The sequence below is a fragment of the Amphiura filiformis genome, chromosome 4, assembly GCF_039555335.1.
Source record: "Amphiura filiformis chromosome 4, Afil_fr2py, whole genome shotgun sequence".
NCBI lineage: Eukaryota > Metazoa > Echinodermata > Ophiuroidea > Amphilepidida > Amphiuridae > Amphiura > Amphiura filiformis.
In genome coordinates this window covers 38,310,777-38,333,211 of record NC_092631.1, presented here as the reverse complement: position 1 = coordinate 38,333,211, position 22,435 = coordinate 38,310,777, and the positions used below count along the sequence as shown (strand labels likewise).

General features: G+C 35.2%; 1 protein-coding gene across 1 annotated transcript in view; it reads right to left on the bottom strand.

The window, feature by feature from the left end:
• Positions 1 to 22,021, bottom strand: part of LOC140150862 (uncharacterized) — a 74,638-nt gene extending 52,617 nt beyond the window's left edge. The window contains exon 1 of the mRNA XM_072173011.1: positions 21,748 to 22,021. Coding sequence (XP_072029112.1) covers positions 21,748 to 21,997 — 250 coding nt within the window. The 5' untranslated portion in view covers positions 21,998 to 22,021. The remainder of the gene's footprint in view (positions 1 to 21,747) is intronic.
• Between the last annotated feature and the right edge of the window lie 414 nt (positions 22,022 to 22,435).

Below are 22,435 nucleotides of genomic sequence, written 5' to 3'. Positions count from 1 at the left end.
TTAAAGAACCTATATTGTGATACATTTGAAATTCAAAAATAATTTTTCAATATGAATAGACCATTCTAATAATTGCGTATTCACATCGCAAACAGCGATCTGTACTGAAACGGAGGCAGAACTAAGCTAGACCTGATCCCAGTACTTGGTGAGTGTAGCCTGAATGCCCCTGAAAGGTACCAGGACCAGAACTAGCTTACTTCTAGGTCATTTTCAGCGTTAATCTAGGTACATAGTTTATCATAAGAAAGGTCTATAAGTGTTGTCGCAATTATTCTGATCATTATTATTATTTATAATCAGTTCTCTACAAAAATGTTTAATTTGGCAGCCATTTTGGATTTAAGCAAATAAAGACACTTGTGCAAACAAAAAAATTCTTTGAAATAACATTATAGACATTCAAAGTACACTAAAAGTATGATAAAAGGTATGTATGGTGAAAATTTTGACCAAATCTGTGCGAAAACCCTAGAATTGGCGGCCATTTTGGATTTATGTAAATTAGACACACTTCCACTACATGGATTTTTTTGGACTTTTAGTATGTCATTTTGGGGACCTTTCTAAAATGCATTGCAGTGAAAAAGTTTTTATTGCAATTTGTTTAACCTCAAAACACAATATTCCTAGCCTATAATGAGTGTTATCACGATCAAGTAGTTTTTCTGTCAAATGGTTTTCTTTCCCCTATTGTTTGTTTTCATTATAACGAAGTGTTGGTTACAGCTGATTTCGTGGTGGATGTAGAGGAAGAGGATCCTCTTCCTCTTCAGGGGGAAAGAGGAAGAGGTTGAGGGGAGGAGGAAGAGGAGGAGGACGTGGAGGGGAGGGAAAGGAGGAGGAGGAAGAGTAGCAAGAAGAATAAGAGGAGGAGATGGGGGAGAAAGAGGAAGAGGATAAGTGGAAGAGGAGGAGGTGGAGGGGGAGGAGGAGACGACGACGGTTACTTCGGCTTTTAAACGAAGTAAAAATAATGTGCAATGGCCGAGGCGTATAGCTTTAAGACCATGCTTTGCTTCAAAAGAACCCGAGATCCTAGGTAGACTAATAAAAGGAAACATCTTTAATATGCATCTATCCTTCCAATCAAGGGTTTAGTAATGTACATTATGAGCAGAGCGGGGATAGAATACTTGACTGATGCAGAAAGAAGGCTATACTAAAAGAATAATAATCAACATTCGCAATGAAGCGCGAACATTTGACAAAATACAAGTTTCACAGGCGCATGTTAATATGTGTACCTCATTCTGTCGTAACGTATAATGCATTATAAGTATTTCAGAGTTTTCGATATGGCTTAGGACTATTACGTACTGTCTTTTACGCTAATTTGGTTAAATAGTCACTCTGCGGTCAGTGGAATGTAATCCCTTCTGTTCTTGTCTTCACAACTATTGGAAATAGTGTCTTGCAAACAGTGGCGTAAAAATACTTTTTCAGAGGGGGAAGGGGAAGTCAACATTTAATGGTGACTAACTTTGACGAAAAACGTCGAAAATTGGTAAAACGTACAAAAGGCAGAATAATCTTAAACATCAAGGCAGCCAGCATCCCACATGGGGCAAGACTTCTCACGGGGGAAGCTGTCTCCCATGCCCCCTGGCTACGCCAATATCTTTGCTGATGTACTGATGTACATCGTCAACAGAGGTTGATAGTTATAAGCAGCATCGGCGGTTGATCCTAGATCGCACACAAATGTTGATGTGGTGCCAATAGGACACAGTGCAGAATCTAGCTGAGTAAGTCAACGTCGCCTCGAAGCAATACGTAGTGTGCCGATGAAGTACTATAGTGACTTATCATTGGTTGCGTCTTCGCCAATGATGATAGGCATCGACTACGAAACATCTTATCATCTTTTGCTCGGTATTGCCATTCATTGTCCGAAACCTTTATACTAGTGTTTATTGTAGTACTTATTTGGGCTTAATCACCGTGAATAATTCGTGGATCATTCAATGTAATCCGGCAAATAATGTATATCGATAAAATTATCATCGCACCCACGGACACTATTTTGTTGGGGTGTTGTTGTCAAGTGTTATAATCCGGTTGCGTGGAATGCAGGAGTTAGGCCGATGAACGGGTGACTGAACATGGCTTGGATCAGCGTCGTGGGTTCCAGATACGCCGATGAGTTAGTCGGCGAGATTTTGCACTAAACCCTTAAAGACACAATTTGACAGTGGATGAGTTACATTCTTATAAGCCCAATGCTCACTCTTCGCGTGAATCTTTTTTTCCTCGCCTCAACTTTTTTACCTATTATAAAATGACCATGAAAGCTGGCAAGGTTTCAAAAACAGCATCCATTAAAAATTAGAATCATTTTCATACCTTCAGGGACAAACGTTAGGCAATTATTATAATATTGACATTCAGACGACAGGATATAACGCTAGTTTGTTACCAGCAGAAAATAAAGATTGATTTTCTCGCGGCCATGTAATAGGTTATGAAAATGTATCAATAAAGTTTAATGCTTTTGGTCACGCTGTGATATTTTCATTACCAACACGTCCTTCGAGAGCGCTATTATTAATGTCAGGATGCTACAAATGGAATATATTATTAGAAAAGGGAATAATTATCAATTATCGCAATGCTTGCTCATATCTTAGATAACGTATTTTATACTTCCTACTTTGAAGAATATTGAATCAAGTGAATTTATTTCACCAAGATAGTGTTTAAGATATGTATTTAAACACTATCTTGTGTTAAAAAATATAAACATCTTCATATTTCTAAACGTATTTTGGTGTTTATACATTAACATCCCTATACCTTCACTGTACAAACAAGTGTTTATGAAGTGTTAAAGTGTTTATTAAGTGTTGCTCTGCTGTTTTTGCAGTGTTGTCTGTGCATGAATGTGCTTGGTGAACGTCCGCGAGCTTCATGATCTCAGACGAAATTTTCGGGCGATATTTATGATAAAATGTTTATTGAACTCATATTATTTTTTAACAGTTTCCAAACTCAAATTTGTCTTTAGTTTGTGGTGCTTAAAGAGTTAGGCCGATGAAGCCGATGAACGGGTGACTGAACATGGCTTGGATCAGCGTCTTGGGTTCCAGATACTCCGATGAGTTAGTCGGCGAGATTTTGCACTAAACCCTTAAAGACACAATTTGACAGTGGATGAGTTACATTCTTATAAGCCCAATGCTCACTCTTCGCGTGAATCTTTTTTTCCTCGCCTCAACTTTTTTACCTATTATAAAATGACCATGAAAGCTGGCAAGGTTTCAAAAACAGCATCCATTAAAAATTAGAATCATTTTCATACCTTCAGGGACAAACGTTAGGCAATTATTATAATATTGACATTCAGACGACAGGATATAACGCTAGTTTGTTACCAGCAGAAAATAAAGATTGATTTTCTCGCGGCCATGTAATAGGTTATGAAAATGTATCAATAAAGTTTAATGCTTTTGGTCACGCTGTGATATTTTCATTACCAACACGTCCTTCGAGAGCGCTATTATTAATGTCAGGATGCTACAAATGGAATATATTATTAGAAAAGGGAATAATTATCAATTATCGCAATGCTTGCTCATATCTTAGATAACGTATTTTATACTTCCTACTTTGAAGAATATTAACCAAGAGAGTGTTTAAGATATGTATTTAAACACTATCTTGTGTTAAAAAATATAAACATCTTCATATTTCTAAACGTGTTTTGGTGTTTATACATTAACATCCCTATACCTTCACTGTACAAACAAGTGTTTATGAAGTGTTAAAGTGTTTATTTAGTGTTGCTCTGCTGTTTTTGCAGTGTTGTCTGTGCATGAATGTGCTTGGTGAACGTCCGCGAGCTTCATGATCTCAGACGAAATTTTCGGGCGATATTTATGATAAAATGTTTATTGAACTCATATTATTTTTGCTGAACCATGAAATGGTATCAGCCTATAAGTGTGAATGTTACTAGCTTACTTACTAGCTTACTTACTAGCTTACTGACTAACCATTTGGTCTGAAATGGACATATCTCTAAATGTTACGAAGGTATGACCCCATGAGTGGTGTCATATGAAAGAGGAAAACATAAAGAATATAATAAAAATATTTCCAAACGTCGGAGTTCATCCAGGGGTCACAGGGGTCAAAAAAGGTCATTTTAACTGAAAATGCTCCGATTGAGCTTAAATTTAAATGCAATGATCGTTGTGACATTCTAAACATGTTTTAAACATTTAAAAATTTATTTAAGGTCATTAAGGGGTCATAGGTCGTGGTTCTCAAAATGCTCCAATTGAGCTGAAATTTAAATGCAATGATCCTTATGACATTCTAAACATTTAAAAAATATTTTAAGATTCATTTAAGGTCATTAAGGGGTCATAAAGGGGTCAAAGGTCAAGTTTTCCGAAATGCTACGATTGAGCTCAAATTTAAATGCAATGATCCTTATGACATTCTAAACATCTTGAAAATATTTTGAAATTCATTTAAGTTCATTAAGGGGCAATAAAGGGGTCAAAGGTCAAGTTTACAAAATGCTTCAATTGACCTGAAATTTAAATGCAATGATCCTTATGACATTCTTAACATGTTTTAAATATTTTAAAATTCATTTAAGGTCATTAAGGGGGTCATACAGAGATCAAAAGTCAAGTTTTCAAAATGCCAGCTTCTCACAATATACTGCCAAAGCCACATGGTTCAGCTATGGTGCGGTTATCGCTCTAGTTTAACAGTTTCCAAACTCAAATTTGTCTTTAGTTTGTGGTGCTTCAGTCGCAGTAGATTTTTTTTTTAATATAACTTTGCTTCCTGCTCCTCATGGGATCCCCTCTTCTTCCTTTCCCACCAAATCCACCTCCTTCCTCCCCTCCCGCTCCTCCTCCACCCATCTCTTTCATTTCCTAATTTACATGCAGGTTCAGGATAGAATATGACGTACTTGCCTCAACTCAGAAGTACTATTAGATCATCAATTTTATTCACACAGTACGATTTTGTCTGCTTCATCTCGTCCGTGAAGGTGCTTGTAGCAGCTTCATCAACTATCGCTGATATCTCAGACGCGAATTTTCACGAGACCAGTACAAGTATAAGCTAGTGCTTCAGCATATTATTAATTGAACTCACTCCGGCAAGTTATGTTCAACAGTTCAAAACTCGAATTTGGATATAGAAAATAATTATAGAAAAAGTGTTCTTCTAGCAAAACTGTTCTTAGTTTCAATATCTTTTAAAACTTTGCTTCGTGCTGCCCTCAACGGTCCACTCTTTGTTCTTCATCATCCACCAAGTCCACCTCACCCGCTCCTCCACATCCACCTCCTTCATTTCTTACTTCACTTGCACGCCAGATCCTGGATAGAATACACGTGTATTTGCCTCAACTCTGAAGTACTATTGAATCATTAAGTTTATTTGCATATAGCTTGTGTCTAACTGTTTCAGCTCGTCTGTGGAGGTGCAGCAGCTTAATAAATTTCCGCACGATCGCTGATATCTCAGCCGAGACTTATTTTGTTAAGAGACTAAACAAGTACGTCGCTTTATTAGACTCGAAGACACTTTTAAAACAGTTTCAGCACTAATGGCCTTCAAGTGCGCTTTGTTGGGATATTTGAAAATTACAGGTGCTTCATATAATTTCATTGGTAGTATGAGTTCGATCTTATTTCACTTCAATGATTCTCTATAGCCTCGGTCTCTTGCTAACTTCTCTAATTTACCTCTTTGAAAGAAGTTTTGCCATAAAAAGTTCGTAAGGATCCTATTTTGCCCTCTAAAGAGAACCTTTGAAAGTTCTTAGGAGGAATCATAAATGGGCATTTACAACCTTTTTGTTCAAAAGGTTCTTAAATTCTAAAGGGTTGAATATCGAAGATCCCCTTAGATTCAACATGGGTTCGTGAAAATCTAAGAATCTTTTGTACAAACAATAAAGGCTATACATGAGTTGCAGAGAGCCAAAAAGTTCTTCAAATTGTAATAAGATATTTTATGGTTCTTCTAAGAACCATCAAGGGTCCTCCTGAGAAGATATAGAAGATCCACAAGTTCTATATTCATATCCGCATTTTCGTATCCCACGGTTTGAATTTATACATAGTAGTATAGCATGTTTCATTTTCAGAAAGGTTAAACCTTGACACAAGAATCAACAAGGGTGTAAGTTGATCTAAGAGCGGAATATGTGAAATATTTGAATTTCTTAATTCAATAAAACAAAGTTTGTACTGCATGGATGTTTTCAAACTCATTCAAAAGTACCTTTTAATGTCACGTAATTTAAGAAGTGCATGACACTTTAAGAAGACAAGACTAAAACAAAACTTTACATAAAACAATGTCATGTATCATCTTCAATGTCATCTATTATATCAGTAAATCCTCTTTGTCCATATATCATGCATGATGTTTCTATCTTAATTTATCGTACTATGCTACCGACAGGACAGCCCAGATGGATGACATCTAATTAATTTGCATTTAGTACATTCGAGTATTGCCCCTCGAAGTGATTTATCTGTCGAATCCAGGTACCGCCTCTGCGCTCAAGTCGAAGTATTTATTCCGGGTATTTCCAATAATTCTCTTCCGAGAGTATTTTACACACACTAGAGACTTAAAATGCACTGAGGAAAATGATAAAGTTAAAGTTGCAAACCCTCGAGAATGCTTATTCAGATCACAAAGTTTTGAATTAAATCAAATACTGGAACTTACATTTTTTTGCAACTTGCTACGTTGCGTCTGAAACCATCAGACTTCATCAGGCAACTGACCCGCTGGGCTGGTCATGTGACACAACTTATCTCACGCATGGGACCGGGCCATCAAGGCGATCCCTAGCCGTCTCAAAGTGTCACATGACCAGCCCAGCGGGTCAGTTGCCTGATGAAGTCTGATGGTTTCAGACGCAACGTAGCAAGTTGCAAAAAAAATGTAAGTTCCAGTATTTGATTTAATTCAAAACTTTGTGATTTTAACAACTGGATGACTGAGAATATTCACTATTTTGCTTATTCAGATCTTACTCAAGGACATGAAGGATCAAGTATTCCAAGACACGCGTCGTTCATGCGTTGTCCAGTACTTTTGACGTATTTGTGTTCACAGATAAAAGTCGTAACACTACTGTAATAGCTGCATGTTCTCGGTATAATTATACAAAAGGTTTAATACAAATATTCAATGTACACTTGGAATTGGAAATAAGTCATTTCAAAGTAAAATTTTAACCTTGCACTTCAAAATACGGGCAGCTATATACTTGTGAACATATCATAGAATCGAGGGTCATACAAAGTCAAAATAAGAAAGAGAGAGAGGAGACCTATTTTCTGAAAGCCCTTAAATATACATGGGTCCCAATTTTCGAAATGGGTAAATGTTCGGACGGAAACTCAAGCCGTACATCCCCGTCGAAATATAATTCAAGTACCCCCTCCAACAGATAAAGAAAGAGGTGATATTTTTAAATGAATGTTAACCGTATCAAAAAATTCCATTGAATTGACATGCATTACGAAATTTTATATTCCATTTTCCGAGAAATGTCAGAAAAGTAAATTAACTGTTTAAGCATGCTTATTACATTTCACGAGCTAGAAGGAGACTATTTCAAGGGAATGAGAACACCCTACATTAAAGTCATATTATATCAAATTTCACGAAATACAAGGAGAACATTATACAACAGAATCAGACCTTTATAACATTGAACTCGTGTTATATTAAAAATACGGTAAATGGGACTTCATTATTTCTCGAGAATTTTCGTTAATTAGGAGTGACAATGCCTCACTTAATTACGAAATAGAATCGGGCGACAATAAATGGCGACGTTGCAATATTTTATTGGGCCACATTTTATCACTTCTGGTATCTGGATCTTAATTTTCTTATAAACTTATGTTGCGCAGAGATAAACTAATATTAAACTCTGGTTTTGTGTAATATTGCAACATAGTGTGCGAAACGGAGTCAATGGACCTTTTCAAAGTTTTGTTTTCTCTAAAGCTGGATAAATCTACCGTTCATGGTTAAAGTGTTTCAAACACACATCACCATAATGCATCGTGCGTTTGCAAAAGCCCCCAAAATCGGTTCCTGATCCATGCAAGTTCCCATTGAATATATACACGATGGAGGGCTTTACCATGTTTACAGCAGCAATATCACCGGGGCTCTTAGGTTTTGGAAGATATTTACGGGTAACTGGAGGTCTCATGCACTCATTACAAGTGTTCAAAAATTAAGGGCTCCCGAAAAAAAAACCCGGTTTATGAAAAATGGGAACCAGTCATTTTTTGACACGGAGATCAACATAGCTTCTCTTTTGATGTGCACATTATTACATTTTGGAAGGTTAAGATAGTATAACAAAAGGTTAGTTCCTGATAGATGCACAAATCCATTTATAGTATGAAATTGGTTATTTGCTCATGAAAGAACATTATAAAGGCCTTCCTGGCACATGTGTGTATAAAAGATATGTCGTGGTTTAGTCTGTCTGAAAGTGGTTAACTTTCACATAATGGTATTTGTCATAATTGGAGTTGATCCCTTAAAATAAAAGTGGATTGTTTTCTGGATAAGTCACCTTAATGATACCTTAAATCTAGTTGAAGGTATGTGCACTGAAGGTTGCAATCTAGGTGTGGTGTGTGTATTCTATGTAGTGGTCAGACCTGGATTCAGCCCATTTCTTTTGTGGACAATTCTTTAGTGTCATGTAAATTAGACCCTGGCTTGGTGGGTGCATGTTCACAGAAATTCTGGGCATTCAATTTTAACACCTTGTTAAGATAAGATCTAATGCCCATTTCACTGATGAAAGTGGGATGCTGTTTTATTCAGCATGATGTATTCTGGGATACTGTGAAAACTTCTTTGCTCCGAACACAAGTAGCCATATCCATTAAGTAATAGTTGGTTATCAGTTTACAATAATATTTATATATGAGAGGCAATTGTGCGTTGTCAATCAAAATATAAAATAGAAACGACCTGTGTGCTTGATATTCTGTCTGTGCGTTCACACCTTCATATACACATTTCGAGCTGCAATGGCCTTGACAAAGATGCGAAACGTGACTGAATGACAAATAATTACACCCGAGGCCCAATGTGGTAACTAAACGTTTGCTTCTCATAAACTTCATTATAACCCCGGGATTATTACAAAGTCTTACTTTTGCCACTTTGATCAACTTTTCCAAATTACCCTCACATGGTAAAACGATATATAGAAAGATTTTAACTCTTGATCTCAATACAAATATATTTGCCTCCGTAATATCCAGCTGTTGCTACTACAGCCTTCTTTAGCGGACTGACCCGATCGAGCACACTTGAAGTGTGACCTTATAATCGGGTCATAGACGTTTGGCAACTTGTAGTGGCCCTCGTCCTTGTTCAGAGATGGTTGATTGGCCCTGATGTGTATGGTTTCTGTAACTCCTCTCTCGAATCAGCGGGGCTCCCTATCCAAATTTCGGAATTTGTCCAAGTCAACGTGATGGCCCGGTGACTCAATATGGATGTGGTTGGAAACCTCGGACGAAGTAGTGGTCTGCCCCTGGCATGGAATCATATACACCGGACCAGTGACGTCCTTTTTCTCGGTTTTGTCCTAAAAAATGGCGCAATGTTTTCGTAGGTTTAAATGTCACTCTTATACCAACTTTCTGGAAGTTTCTGCGAAGCGCTTCCGAAATTCCTTTGATGCAAGGTAGCACAACGTGTCCTTTAGTCGTACCCGTACTGTCCCTGTTAGAGTTTGATTTCGCGCTCTTGGATTTATTGATTTTATTGAAAGCCCATTCGGGGTAGCCGCACTTAGTGAGAGCTTGCGTTAGGTGGGTTTTTTTCCACCACAGCTTGGGGTTTAGTGATCATAGACTCCGCACGGTGAAACAAGGTCGAATTACCCCAAATTTATGTTCTAAGGGGTGGTTAGACGAGAAATGCAGATACTGGTCTGTGTGAGATAGCTCGCGATATATTTTTAGCTGCTATCAGCTTGGATGCTTTGGTGCTGTTCTAATAGCTATTTGTTCTAAGTGTTCCATGTATAAGTTGCACACTGTCGGCGCACACTTCAAGTGTGCTCGATCGGGTCAGTCCGCTGAAGAAGGCTGTAGTAACAACAGCTGAAAATTACGGAGGTAAATATATTTGTATTGAGATCAAGAGTTAAAATCTTTCTATATATGGATTACCAATACAGATGAACTTTCATGCTAATGGTAAACCGATAATTATATATAACTTAATTGTAAAGGAAATAACAGTAACATTGTTTTAGTCTGTTTATATGTTACAACCTGTTTCTATTCGAGTCAAATAGGAAAGTTAGCTATGGTTAACCTCAACCATGGCAAAAGTAAATTGTTAATGCTGTATAGAAAATACACCCTTTAACTTACTATATTAGTAAATATTAGTGCGAGTAATTATTTGTCATTCAGTCACGTTTCACATCTTTGTCAAGGCCTCAGTACCTTGAAATGTGTATGGTATGAATGCACCTAGAGCCATATCAAACAGACCACTCGTAACACCATACCTCTACTTCTCACCTAGATTGTAATAAAATATAATTATTGTAATGTAATGTAATGTAATGTAATGTAATGTAATGTAATGTAATGTAATGTAATGCAATGTAATGTAATACAATGTAAGGTAACATTAATGCAAAAGTAAACTTATGTCTGGAAACTACCAGGGCTAGCTTTATATCCCTTTTCTCATCATAAATTATACAAAGCAATATGTCTAATAAAATGATATATGATATACTATATATAGAATCAATAACATTCTTATGGTTAGACATTCATCTATATGACGATACATTGCACCTGTCTAATACAAAACAGATCCAGAGGAAAAGAAGGTTGAAATATAGCGGAAATGCTCAAAGTTAGCACTAAACTAATTGAATAGATTTTTTCGCAATACCCAATATATTGATAAAAATCCATGTAATAAATTGAAATATCTTAACGAAACTCCCACGTTAGCAATAACCATGTAAAGAAAGAGGTATAGGTATGTTTTTGTTTTGAAAAACAACGACAAGGTGAAAACGATCTACGAAATTAAACGAATTAAGGTAAGTGATGCAACCGGATAAGTAATGCTTAGAGATGAGATAGACATGTAGCCGAAATTACAATATGCGCCAGGAAGCTTTTGTTTTTAATCAAAAAGGTTATATTTTAAAAGTGAAAGGCTGACAAAGTGATTATAGAGATTTCAATTAACCTGACCTGCCAGCTAGGTAAAACGTGATGATAACTATACACTCTTAAAACGATCTACTCATTTTTGAATAGAAACTATTCGGGTGGGGTTTTAACAGACCTGCCAACTAGGTAAAGCGTGATAATAACTATACACTCTTAAAACGATCTACTCATTTTTGAATAGAAACTATTCGGGTGGGGTTTTAACAGAAATGCCAGCTTGGTAAAACGTGATAATGACTATACACTCTTAAAACGATCTACTCATTTTTGAATAGAAACTATACGGTTGGGGTTTTAACAGATTTCATTTCAAAATGAACATATTTCTCTTCAAAATGAATCGGATATTCTCTTCAAAATGACACGAAACTCATCAAATTTGATAAGATTGCCATGTCATTTTAAAACTGAATAAGTTCTTGTCAAAAATGAATCAAGAAATGACCAAGAAATGAAATTTGAATAGTTTGTCTTGTCAGAGGGGGACTAAACAGAATTTTCTCAAAATGAAATGGGTAATCTTGATAAATAATGAGTTTGCGATCTCGTCAATCTGACTACTTACTTGTTAAAATAAAACGGTAATTATTCATTTTGATAAGTTTGTCGGTTCAAATATTGTCGGTCCAAAGTGATTATATACATAATCAAAACGAACAGTAGGCTATATCTCATCAAAAATAAATGAATAAGGATTCTATTGAATGAATAGTACGAAATCAGAGTGTAGCAGATACTTTATTCGACTTAATGAGCAAACTGATTAACTCTCTCCACGCGGGTGTCTACTGCAGATGACAAATTTAATTTTTTCCCCAAAAATATCAGATTTGTAAATAATTATCATGACCATTTTTGGAATCAGCACGATAAATGCATTAAAATGAGTACAAACAAGCCTAGTATTGGTTCAGTGGTTCTTGAAATAACTCTTGATATTTTGAGAAAATATCTCAAAACTAGGACTTCTTATGTTGACGCCTATGGCTATGCATGTGAGCATGAAAAATATACAATTCCAAGTAAAAAGACCGTATCTGTTATGTGATTTACTTGTAGATACTTCAAATTGCTTTGGGATCAGACAAAACACCTGCTTCCACGGAAAAAGACAGTATGTGCGATATGATTCATTCAAAGATATTGCCTTTTCACCTAGCTGGTATAACATAATGTACCACAAATGAACAAAACAAGTCGCCGAGAAGGGGACGTTGATGCATTACCATTACTTTACATGATTATTTTGTCACTTATTTTCATATAAAAGAAATTACAATTCATCACTAGAGCGTCAAAATGTCCAATATTAAGTGTACCTTTATGAAGGTGTATAATGGCTTTGTTTCCATCCAAGTGATTTTGTATTTTATAAGGCCAAATTTATCATGCTTTTACTGCATGTATTCCTGTATTTTGTTGCTTTATTGCTTGTTGTCAAATATCATTAAACTACTGATAATAAAAAAATTGTCAAGTTTATTTGCATTATAGTTTGTGTCTAACTGTTTCAGCTCGTCTGTGAAGGTGCAGCAGCTTAATAAATTTCCTCACGATCGCTGATATCTCAGCCGAGACTTATTTTGTTAAGAGACTAAACAAGTACGTCGCTTTATTAGACTCGAAGACACTTTTAAAAGAGTTTCGGCACTAATGGCGTTCAAGTGCGCTTTGTTGGGATATTTGAAAATTACAGGTGCTTCATATAATTTCATTGGTAGTATGAGTTCGATCTTTTCTCACTTCAATGATTCTCTATAGCCTCGATCTCTTGCCAACTTTTCTAATTTACCTCTTTGAAAGAAGTTTTTCCACTCTATACTCTTGGGAAAAAAAGTTCGTAAGAATCCTATTTCGTCCTAGCTCTCAAGAGAGCCTTTGAAAGTTCTTAGGAGGAATCATAAATTGTCATTTACAACCTTTTTGTTAAAATGGTTCTTAAAATTTAAGAACCTCAAGGTTTGAATATCGAAGATCCCCTTAGATTCAACATGAGTTCGTGAAAATCTAAGAATCTTTTGTACAACCAAATAAAGGCTATATACATGAGTTGCAGAGAACCAAAAAGGTTCTTCAGAGTGCAATAAGATATTTTATGGTTCTTCTAAGAACCATCAAGGGTCCTTCTGAGAAGATATAGAAGATCCACAAGTTCTATATTCATATCCGCCTTTTCGTATCCCACGTTTGGATTTATACAGTGTAGTATAGCATGTTTCATTTTCAGAAAGTTTAAACCATGACACAAGAATCGCAAGGGTATAAGTTGGTTCTTTTTCCAGGGTCTATGATCAAAGAACGAAATATGTGAAATGTTTGAATTTCTTAATTCGATAAAACAAAATCTGTACTGCACGGATGTTTTCAAACTCATTCAAAAGTACCTTTTAATGTCACGTAATTTAAGAAGTGCATGACACTTTAAGAAGACAAGACTAAAAACAATACTTTACATAAAACAATACCATGTATCATCTTCATTGTCATCTATCATGTCTATTATATCAGTAAATCCTCTTTGTCCATATATCATGCATGATGTTTCTATCTTAATTAATCGTACTATGCTACCGAAAGGACAGCCCAGCTGGATGACATCTAATTAATTTGCATTTAGTACATCTGAGTATTGCCCCTCGAAGTGATTTATCTGTCGAATCCAGGTACCGCCTCTGCGCGCAAGTCTGTATCTCCAATAATGCTCTTCCGAGAGTATTTTACACACACTAGAGACTTAAAATGCACTGAGGAAAATGATAAAGTTAAAGTTGCAAACCCTCGAGATTGCTTATTCAGATCTTCCTCAAGGACATGAAGGATCAAGTATTCCAAGACACGCGTCGTTCATGCGTTGCCCAGTATACTGTCATGACTGTTGACCTATTTTTGCTCACAGATAAAAGCCATAACACTACTGTAATAGCTGCATGTTCTTGGTATAATTATACAAAAGGTTTAACACAAATATTCAATGTACACTTGGAATTGGAAATAAGTCATTTCAAAGCAAAATTTTAACCTTGTACTTCATAATACGGGTAGCTTTATACTTGTGAACATATCATAGAATCGAGGGTCATACAAAGTCAAAATAAGAAAGAGAGATGAGACCTAATTTCTGAAAATCCCTTAAATATACATGGGTCCCAATTTTCGAAATGGGTAAATGTTCGGACGGAAACTCAAGCCGCACATCCCCGTCGAAATTTAAATCAAGTACCCCCTCCAACAGATAAAGAAAGAGGTGATATTTTTAAATGAATGTTAACCGTATTAAAAAATTCCAATTGACATGCATTATGAAATTTTATATTCCATTTTCCGAGAAATGTCAGAAAAGTAAATTAACTGTTTAAGCATGCTTATTACATTTCACGAGCTAGAAGGCGAATATTTCAAGGGAATGAGAACACCCTACATTAAAGTCACATTATATTAAATTTCACGAAATACAAGGAGAACATTACAACAGAATCAGACCTTTATAACATTGAACTCGTGTTATAATAAAAATACGGTAAATGGGACTCATGTTCTCGAGAATTTTCGATAATTAGGAGTGACAATGCCTCACTTAATTACGAATACGAATATAGAATCGGGCGACAATAATGACGACGTTCCAATATTTTATTGGGCCACATTTTATCACTTCTGGTATCTGGATCTTAATTTTCTTATAAACTTGTGTTGCGCAGAGAAGAACTAATATTAAACTCTGGTTTTGTGTAATATTGCAACATAGTGTGCGAAACGGAGTCAATAGACCTTTTCAAAGTTTTGTTTTCTCTAAAGCTGGATAAATCGACCGTTCATGGTTAAAGTGTTTCAAACACACATCACCACAATGCATCGTGCGTTTGTAAAAGCCCCCAAAATTGGTTCCTGATCCATGCAAGTTCCCATTGAATATGTACCCGAAGGAGAGCTTTACAGCTGCAATATCACTAGGGCTCTTAGGTTTTGAATGATATTTACGGTAACTGGAGGTCTCATGCACTCATTACAAGTGTTCAAAAATTAAGGGCTTTCGAATTAATTTAAAAAAACCGGTTTATGAAATTTGAAATGAAAACTGGGAACTAGTCATTTTTGGGGCGCCCGCTACGGCGGCGGCCCATTATTTGGCTTGACTTTGCAAAAAGCTTCTAATTTCGGTCTTGCTAGATTTACTTCGTAACTGTTTTGCTTAAAAGTATGCCCAGCTTAGAAATAAAACTACAGAAATGTTGATCAAGTATATGTTGGTATGTAAAGAAGCCTTTACCCGTTAGCTTTAATAAACCGAAACAATAATTTCAATCGGCTCATAACTTTTGAAGATATGCTCTTTTAAAGAAATGTATCCGTTTTTCACTCTGTCCACGGAGGAGGCTTGGCTACTTCAAAGATTGAAAAGTGCATATACCATGCATGAATATAAAACATTCCTCGATGATAACTTTATAAAATAACAACTTTATTTTAGAAAATGGGCTTTACTTTACCGGTGGGCTTATGGGTTATGGATTTTGTTACGTGTCATTAATTTGGGCGAAATTGATGTGGGATGTGGACTTCTTTTGCTATACTTGCAATTACTTATGTTTTTCTCGGTTATTTTATGCCTTTTTGTTTTATTATGTTTCTTACTTTATTGTTTCTTGTTTTCTTTTTATTGACAACATAAGTCATTTCTCTTTTTGGAATTAAAAGGTAGCCTTGAAGTGAGTTTACTGTGCTGCTCTGCCCTCTACCTGTTTGCCTCCTTGACGAATACAGGTTTCAGCCCTAGTCATCATTGCATCAATTGCGTTGCGTACCAACCTTGTGCGCCGGATACTTGCGAATATAGCAATAATACGTTTGCAAAGATCTTGGATTTTGCCACAAATGAAGAAATCAAGTGGTGTGAGGTCTGGTGATCTTGCAGGCCACTCCACAGCATGACCCATCACAACCACTCTGTTTGCTATCCGTGGACAGAGTGAAAAACGGGTACTTCTCTTTAAAAGGGCATATCTTCAAAAGTTGTGAGCCGATTGAAATAATTGTTTAGGTTTATTAAAGCTAACAATTAGCGGTTTCTTTACATACCAAAATATATTTGATCAACTATTCAAAAACAGGTGAAAAAGAGGGCGCAATGAGGGGCCTCTTTTTTTGGGGGACACCCTGTACAATGTAAGGTAACATTAATGCAATAGTAAACTGATGTCTGGAAACTACCAGGGCTAGCTTTATAGCCTTTTTTCATCATAAGCAATATGTCTAATAAAATGATATATGATATACTATAACAAATTCAAAGTATAGACCTCTGGAAAAGGCAACCGTTAATTCCAAAGTTAGTCACCTGAAAAACAATACTTGTTATATGATATACTATATATAGAATCAATAACATTCTTATGGTTAGACATTCATTTATATGACGATACATTGCACCTGTCTAATACAAAACAGATCCAGAGGAAAAGAAGGTTGAAATATAGCGGAAATGCTCAAAGTTAGCACTAAACTAATTGAATAGATTTTTTCGCAATACGTAATATATTGATAAAAATCCATGTAATAAATTGAAATACTTTAACGAAACTCCCACGTTAGCAATAACCATGTAAAGAAAGAAGTATATAGGTATGCTTTTGTTTTGAAAAACAACCACAAGGTGAAAACGATCTACGAAATTAAACGAATTAAGGTAAGTGATGCAACCGGATACAGAAAGTAATGCTTAGAGATGAGATAGACATGTAGTCGAAATTACAATATGCGCCAGGAAGCTTTTGTTTTTAATCAAAAAGGTTATATTTTAAAAGTGAAAGGCTGACATAGAGATTTCAATTAACCTGACCTGCCAGCTAGGTAAAACGTGATAATGTATACACTCTTAAAACGATCTACTCATTTTTGAATAGAAACTATTCGGTTGGGGTTTTAACAGATTTCATTTCAAAATGAACATACGAGGGGGTATCCAAAAGTTTTTGAAATCACCCAGAAGTGAAAGAGCTGTATCGATGAAATTTTGACAGTGTAATCACTGGTCCTTATGTACATTATGGTCCAAAATGGTCTCATAAGTATGTTTACTCTCTTTACAGGTGGCGCTAGATGGGCAGTAGGCGCATAAGCTTTTCATGATAAGATCCTCCACTTTCTTGAGTTTTTTCACTGTGGCCGCATCATCCGTAAGTGATGGACGTCCACTTCTTGGCTCATCTATGAGGGGCATGTGGCCAGTTTGGAAATTCCTTTTTCAAAAAGCAACAGTGCCATATGATGGGCAATCATCACCGTAGATAGCTTTCATTTCATCATAGATTTTCTGAGTATTAATTAATGAATCGGATATTCTCTTCAAAATGACAAGAAACTCATCAAATTTGATAAGATTGCTATATGTCATTTTAAAACTGAATAAGTTCTTGTCAAAAATGAATCTAGGCTCTTATCAGAAATGACCAAGAAATGAAATTTGAATAGTTTGTCTTGTTAGAGGGGGACTAAACAGAATCTCCTCAAAATGAAATGGGTAATCTTGATAAATAATGAGTTTGAGATCTCGTCAATCTGACAACTTACTTGTTAAAATAAAACGGAAATTATTCATTTTGATAAGATTGTCGGTTCAAAGATTGTCGGTCCAAAGTGATTATATACATAATCAAAACGAACAGTAGGCTATATCTCATCAAAAATAAATGAATAAGGATTCTATTGAATGAATAGTACGAAATCAGAGTGTAGCGGATACTTTATTCGACTTAATGAGCAAACTGATTAACTCTCTCCACGCGGGTGTCTACTGCAGACGACAAGTTTCATTTTTCCCCCAAAAAATATCAGAATTGTAAATAATTGTCATGATCATTTTTGGAATCAGCATGATAAATGCATTAAAATGAGTACAAACAAGCCTAGTATTGGTTCAGTGGTTCTTGAAATAGCTCTTGATATTTTGAGAAAATATCTCAAAACTAGGACTTTTTATGTTGACGCCTATGGCTATCAAGCATGAAAAAATACAATTCCAAGTAAAAAGACCGTATCTGTTATGTGATTTACTTGGATACTTCAATTTGCTTTGGGATCAGACAAAACACCTGCCTCCACGGAAAAAAAGACAGTATGTGCGATGTAGTTGATTTAAAGATATCGCCTTTTCACCTATCAGGTGTAATAATACACATTATATACCACAAATAAACAAACGAAGTCGCCGAGAAGGGGACGTTGATGCATTACCATTACTTTACATGATTATTTTGTCATTTATTTTCATATAAAAGAAATTACAATTCATCACTAGAGCGTCAAAATGTCCAATATTAAGTGTGCCTTTATAAAGGTGTATAATGGCTTTGTTTCCGTCCAAGTGATTTTGTATTTTTTAAGGCCAAATTTACCATGCTTTTACTGCATGTATTCCTGTATTTTGTCCATTATTGCTTTATTGCTCGTGGTCAAATATCATTAAACTACTGATAATAAAAAACATTTCTGCGGGAAATCTAATTATGTAAGTGTTCACTGTTCATAATATAATATTATGGAATATAAAACAAACAATTCAGAAAGTCAAACATGGAGGTAAAACATACTCTACTCTCAACTTTCACAATAAACATGAAATAATAAGTACGTAAAGAGAGGTAAAACTGTTAAGAATATAACGTAAATTCATAAAAGTATAAAAAGATAAATAAATAAACAAATAAATAAATAAATAAATACTTTCAGTAAATAAAGAAGTGAATAAAATATTAAATAACAAAATCAAATAACTACATAAAAATTAATAAATAAACAATTTGAATTGTTTGTTTTATTTATGTATATGTTATTTAGTTATTTTTGTTTGTTATTTATTAAAATAAATACATAGATATATAAATAAAATATATCAATCAATAAATCAATAAATAAATAAACTTTAAAGAGAATATTGCTTATCCATGATAATCTATAAAATTCTTAATTAATAATGATCTATATTGTTATCCTCTTATTATAGATATTTATTAATGTATTCAATATTTATCACTCACTTGTTTATTTTCATTATTATAGCGACCTTAGAAAATAGAAAATAAGTGATTGTAATTTGTGACTTTATGTGATGGAAGAACTAGAAATTCAAAACAAAATAAAACAAAACAAAATATGGCAACCTGATTTGAAGGAACTCATCGCGCACTCACTCATCAAACATTACAAATAACCTACGTAATGACGGTTATAAAGTCAACATCACCATGTTGACTTTTTTACCGTTGCACTTTTTAACCGATGAAAAATTCAGGTCAACTTCAACATTAAAATCATTGCAAATATTGACATAGATTGCAACTACAAGTAAAATATTTTATCTGGCCTAGTTGAGTAGTCAAATCAAAGTAGCTTATTCTTCATGCATATTAATTCGTATGCAAGTCTGTCACGCATATCTAATTACTTGCATCAATTAAATATGCAAGTCTTCCATAAAAATAATAGTGACTCGCCAGTTTTGTCACTATAAAATACGGTAAGGAATGATTGTTGTAGTAATAACCAAGTGTTTATATCAAACACTAATGCTATAAATATGCTCTTACTTAAACAGTTTGAGCCTAAAAGTGGCGAGCTCTTGACTTTTAAATATACATAAAGTGGAATACTGCATTATTCATTTTAGTATAATTATGTAGTTTCTATTGCTTCAAGTTAACTTTCTGAACATACTTGCAGTGCAGTGTATTGTAGGGATAGAAAGATATCTCTGATTTTGTTGACCTTTCTTGTCGATCTCATATATCATTGCCAATATCATTTTCATTATCATCACATTTATTTTCATGATCATGATCATCATCATTATCACATACTCATCATATTCACCACAGCGATCATCATCATCATCATCATCATCATCATCATCATCATCATCATCATCATCATCATCATCATCATCTTCATCATCATCATCTTAATGTGTGAGCAGTAACGGTCGCATTTTCATATTTCCAGTGACAATGAAACCCAGTTGCTCTTTTCGCTTCCTGGAATTTCGCATATCAATAAATTTCCTGTTTCTCCTCCTGGTATAGTTCTAACCATATGGGCATCGTGAACAACAACATAATCATCACCGTCATTGTCAATCATCATGATCAGCATAATCGTCAGATTCACTACATTGATCATTATCATCATATTTGTGTGAGCAGTGACTGTCGTATTCTCATATTTCCAGTAGCAATTATGAAACCAAAGTGCTCTTTCCGCTTCCTGGAATTCCGCGCATCAATAACTTTCCTCAAAGAAAAGTTTAAAATTAGTCAACAACACTCACGTTTTTGTCCGAACAACTTTCCTGTTTCTCCTCCTGGTAGTTCTAACGCATCGTTAAAAGCACCATCGTCATTGTCATTATTGTCATCATCATCATCATGATGATCATAATGATAATGATTCACTACATTGATCATTATCATCATATTTGTGTGAGCAGTCTGTAACTGTCGCATTCTCATATTTCCAGTGGCAATTATGAAACCAAAGTGGATTTTCGCGCATCAATAACTTTCCTGTTTCTTCTCCTCGTAGTTCTAACCTTGAGCATCGTTAAAAGCTCCATCGTCATTATCATTATTGTCATCATCATCATAATGATGATCATAATGATAATGATGATGATCATCATAATCACTACATTGATCATTATCATCATATTTGTGTGAGCAATGACTGTCGCATTCTCATATTTCCAGTGGCAATTATGACACCAAAGTGCTCTTTCCGCTTCCTGGAATTCCGCGCATCAATAACTTTCATGATAATTCTAACCATGTGCATCCTGAACAACAACAGAATCATCATCCTAATTGCCATCATCATCATCATCATCATCATCATCATCATCATCATCATCATCATCATCATCATCGTCATCATCATCATCACATATTGTATGAACATTGACTGTTGCATTCGTTCCTATCCAGTGACCATTATGAAACCAAAGTGCTCTTCCTCTTTATTCAATTTTGTGCGTCAATTAATTTTCCCGTATCTCCTGATGGTTTTAACCATTGGAATCATTAACAACATCATAATCAGCAGCAGCAACAACGTTTGTCAATATTGTAATAACATTTGTAGTTCATGGGACTGTTGGAGCGCAAAGTAGTAATATTATTTGTCTTACGAATAATGTTACCAGCACATTATTTCAGTCCCGACACAAAAAAGCCCATAATACGCGAATAAGCACAGACATAAAAGTTCACAGCAGATTTGATTAGACTTCCATACATCAAATCATGTCCGGATTGTTTTCTCAATCATCAGAAGTTAATTTACTATTCATGACGAATTGAGTAATAGCAATGGACTGAAATAGAGCGCTTAAAGTTCGTCTATTTAGATTTTGCTTATTTTGTTTGCCTTTTAACACCCAGCTAAATGAACAAACAAACAAACACCACAAACATTTACCCCAACCCAGTATTTAAAAAAAAAGACTACGTACCTTTTTCTCCAAGGTCAAAATCTAGGTAGAAGCTTTCTAACGTTTGTCTGTACAAACATTCCTGAAATGGTTGTGTAAAATTCCCTGGTGATCTCTCTTTATATTGTTCAAACCACATATCAAATACTGTTCTATTGATGAGTGCAGGGAGAGTGTAAGGCCTCTGAGTATTAAGTGGACTGCTCTCCGAGATACCAGGACTGGGTTGGGGACTTTGTGAGGTCCCAGCAAGGAAGGTATATTCCGCCATCTCGGTTGTTGTGCTGTAATTAGAGTCCTGTGAGAGAACGCAGGTTGGAGAGAACGCTAGTAGAAACACAAATCCCTGTATAACAGAAAAAGAGAAAAAAAATGAAGCTGTTAACATTACTTGAATTATATGGCACCGACAGACATGTACATGAGCACGAGACTCTATATGATAAAATACTGACCTTTCAAAGTGTTATTAAATCCTTGGGTAGCTATACATTTTGGTGAGAGATTGTTCAATTCGGTGTAATTATAAAATCTATGAAACACACAAAGTAATGCCGTAAAAGATGCTGTGTATTATGATCAATGAAACACGACGATTTCCTCAATTCCAATTTTGCATATTTATAGCTGCAGCATTATAGTTAAAGCTACATAATGTGGATTTATTAATAATGAAAGCTCCGTTAAGAGTTGCATACTAGCCGGGTAT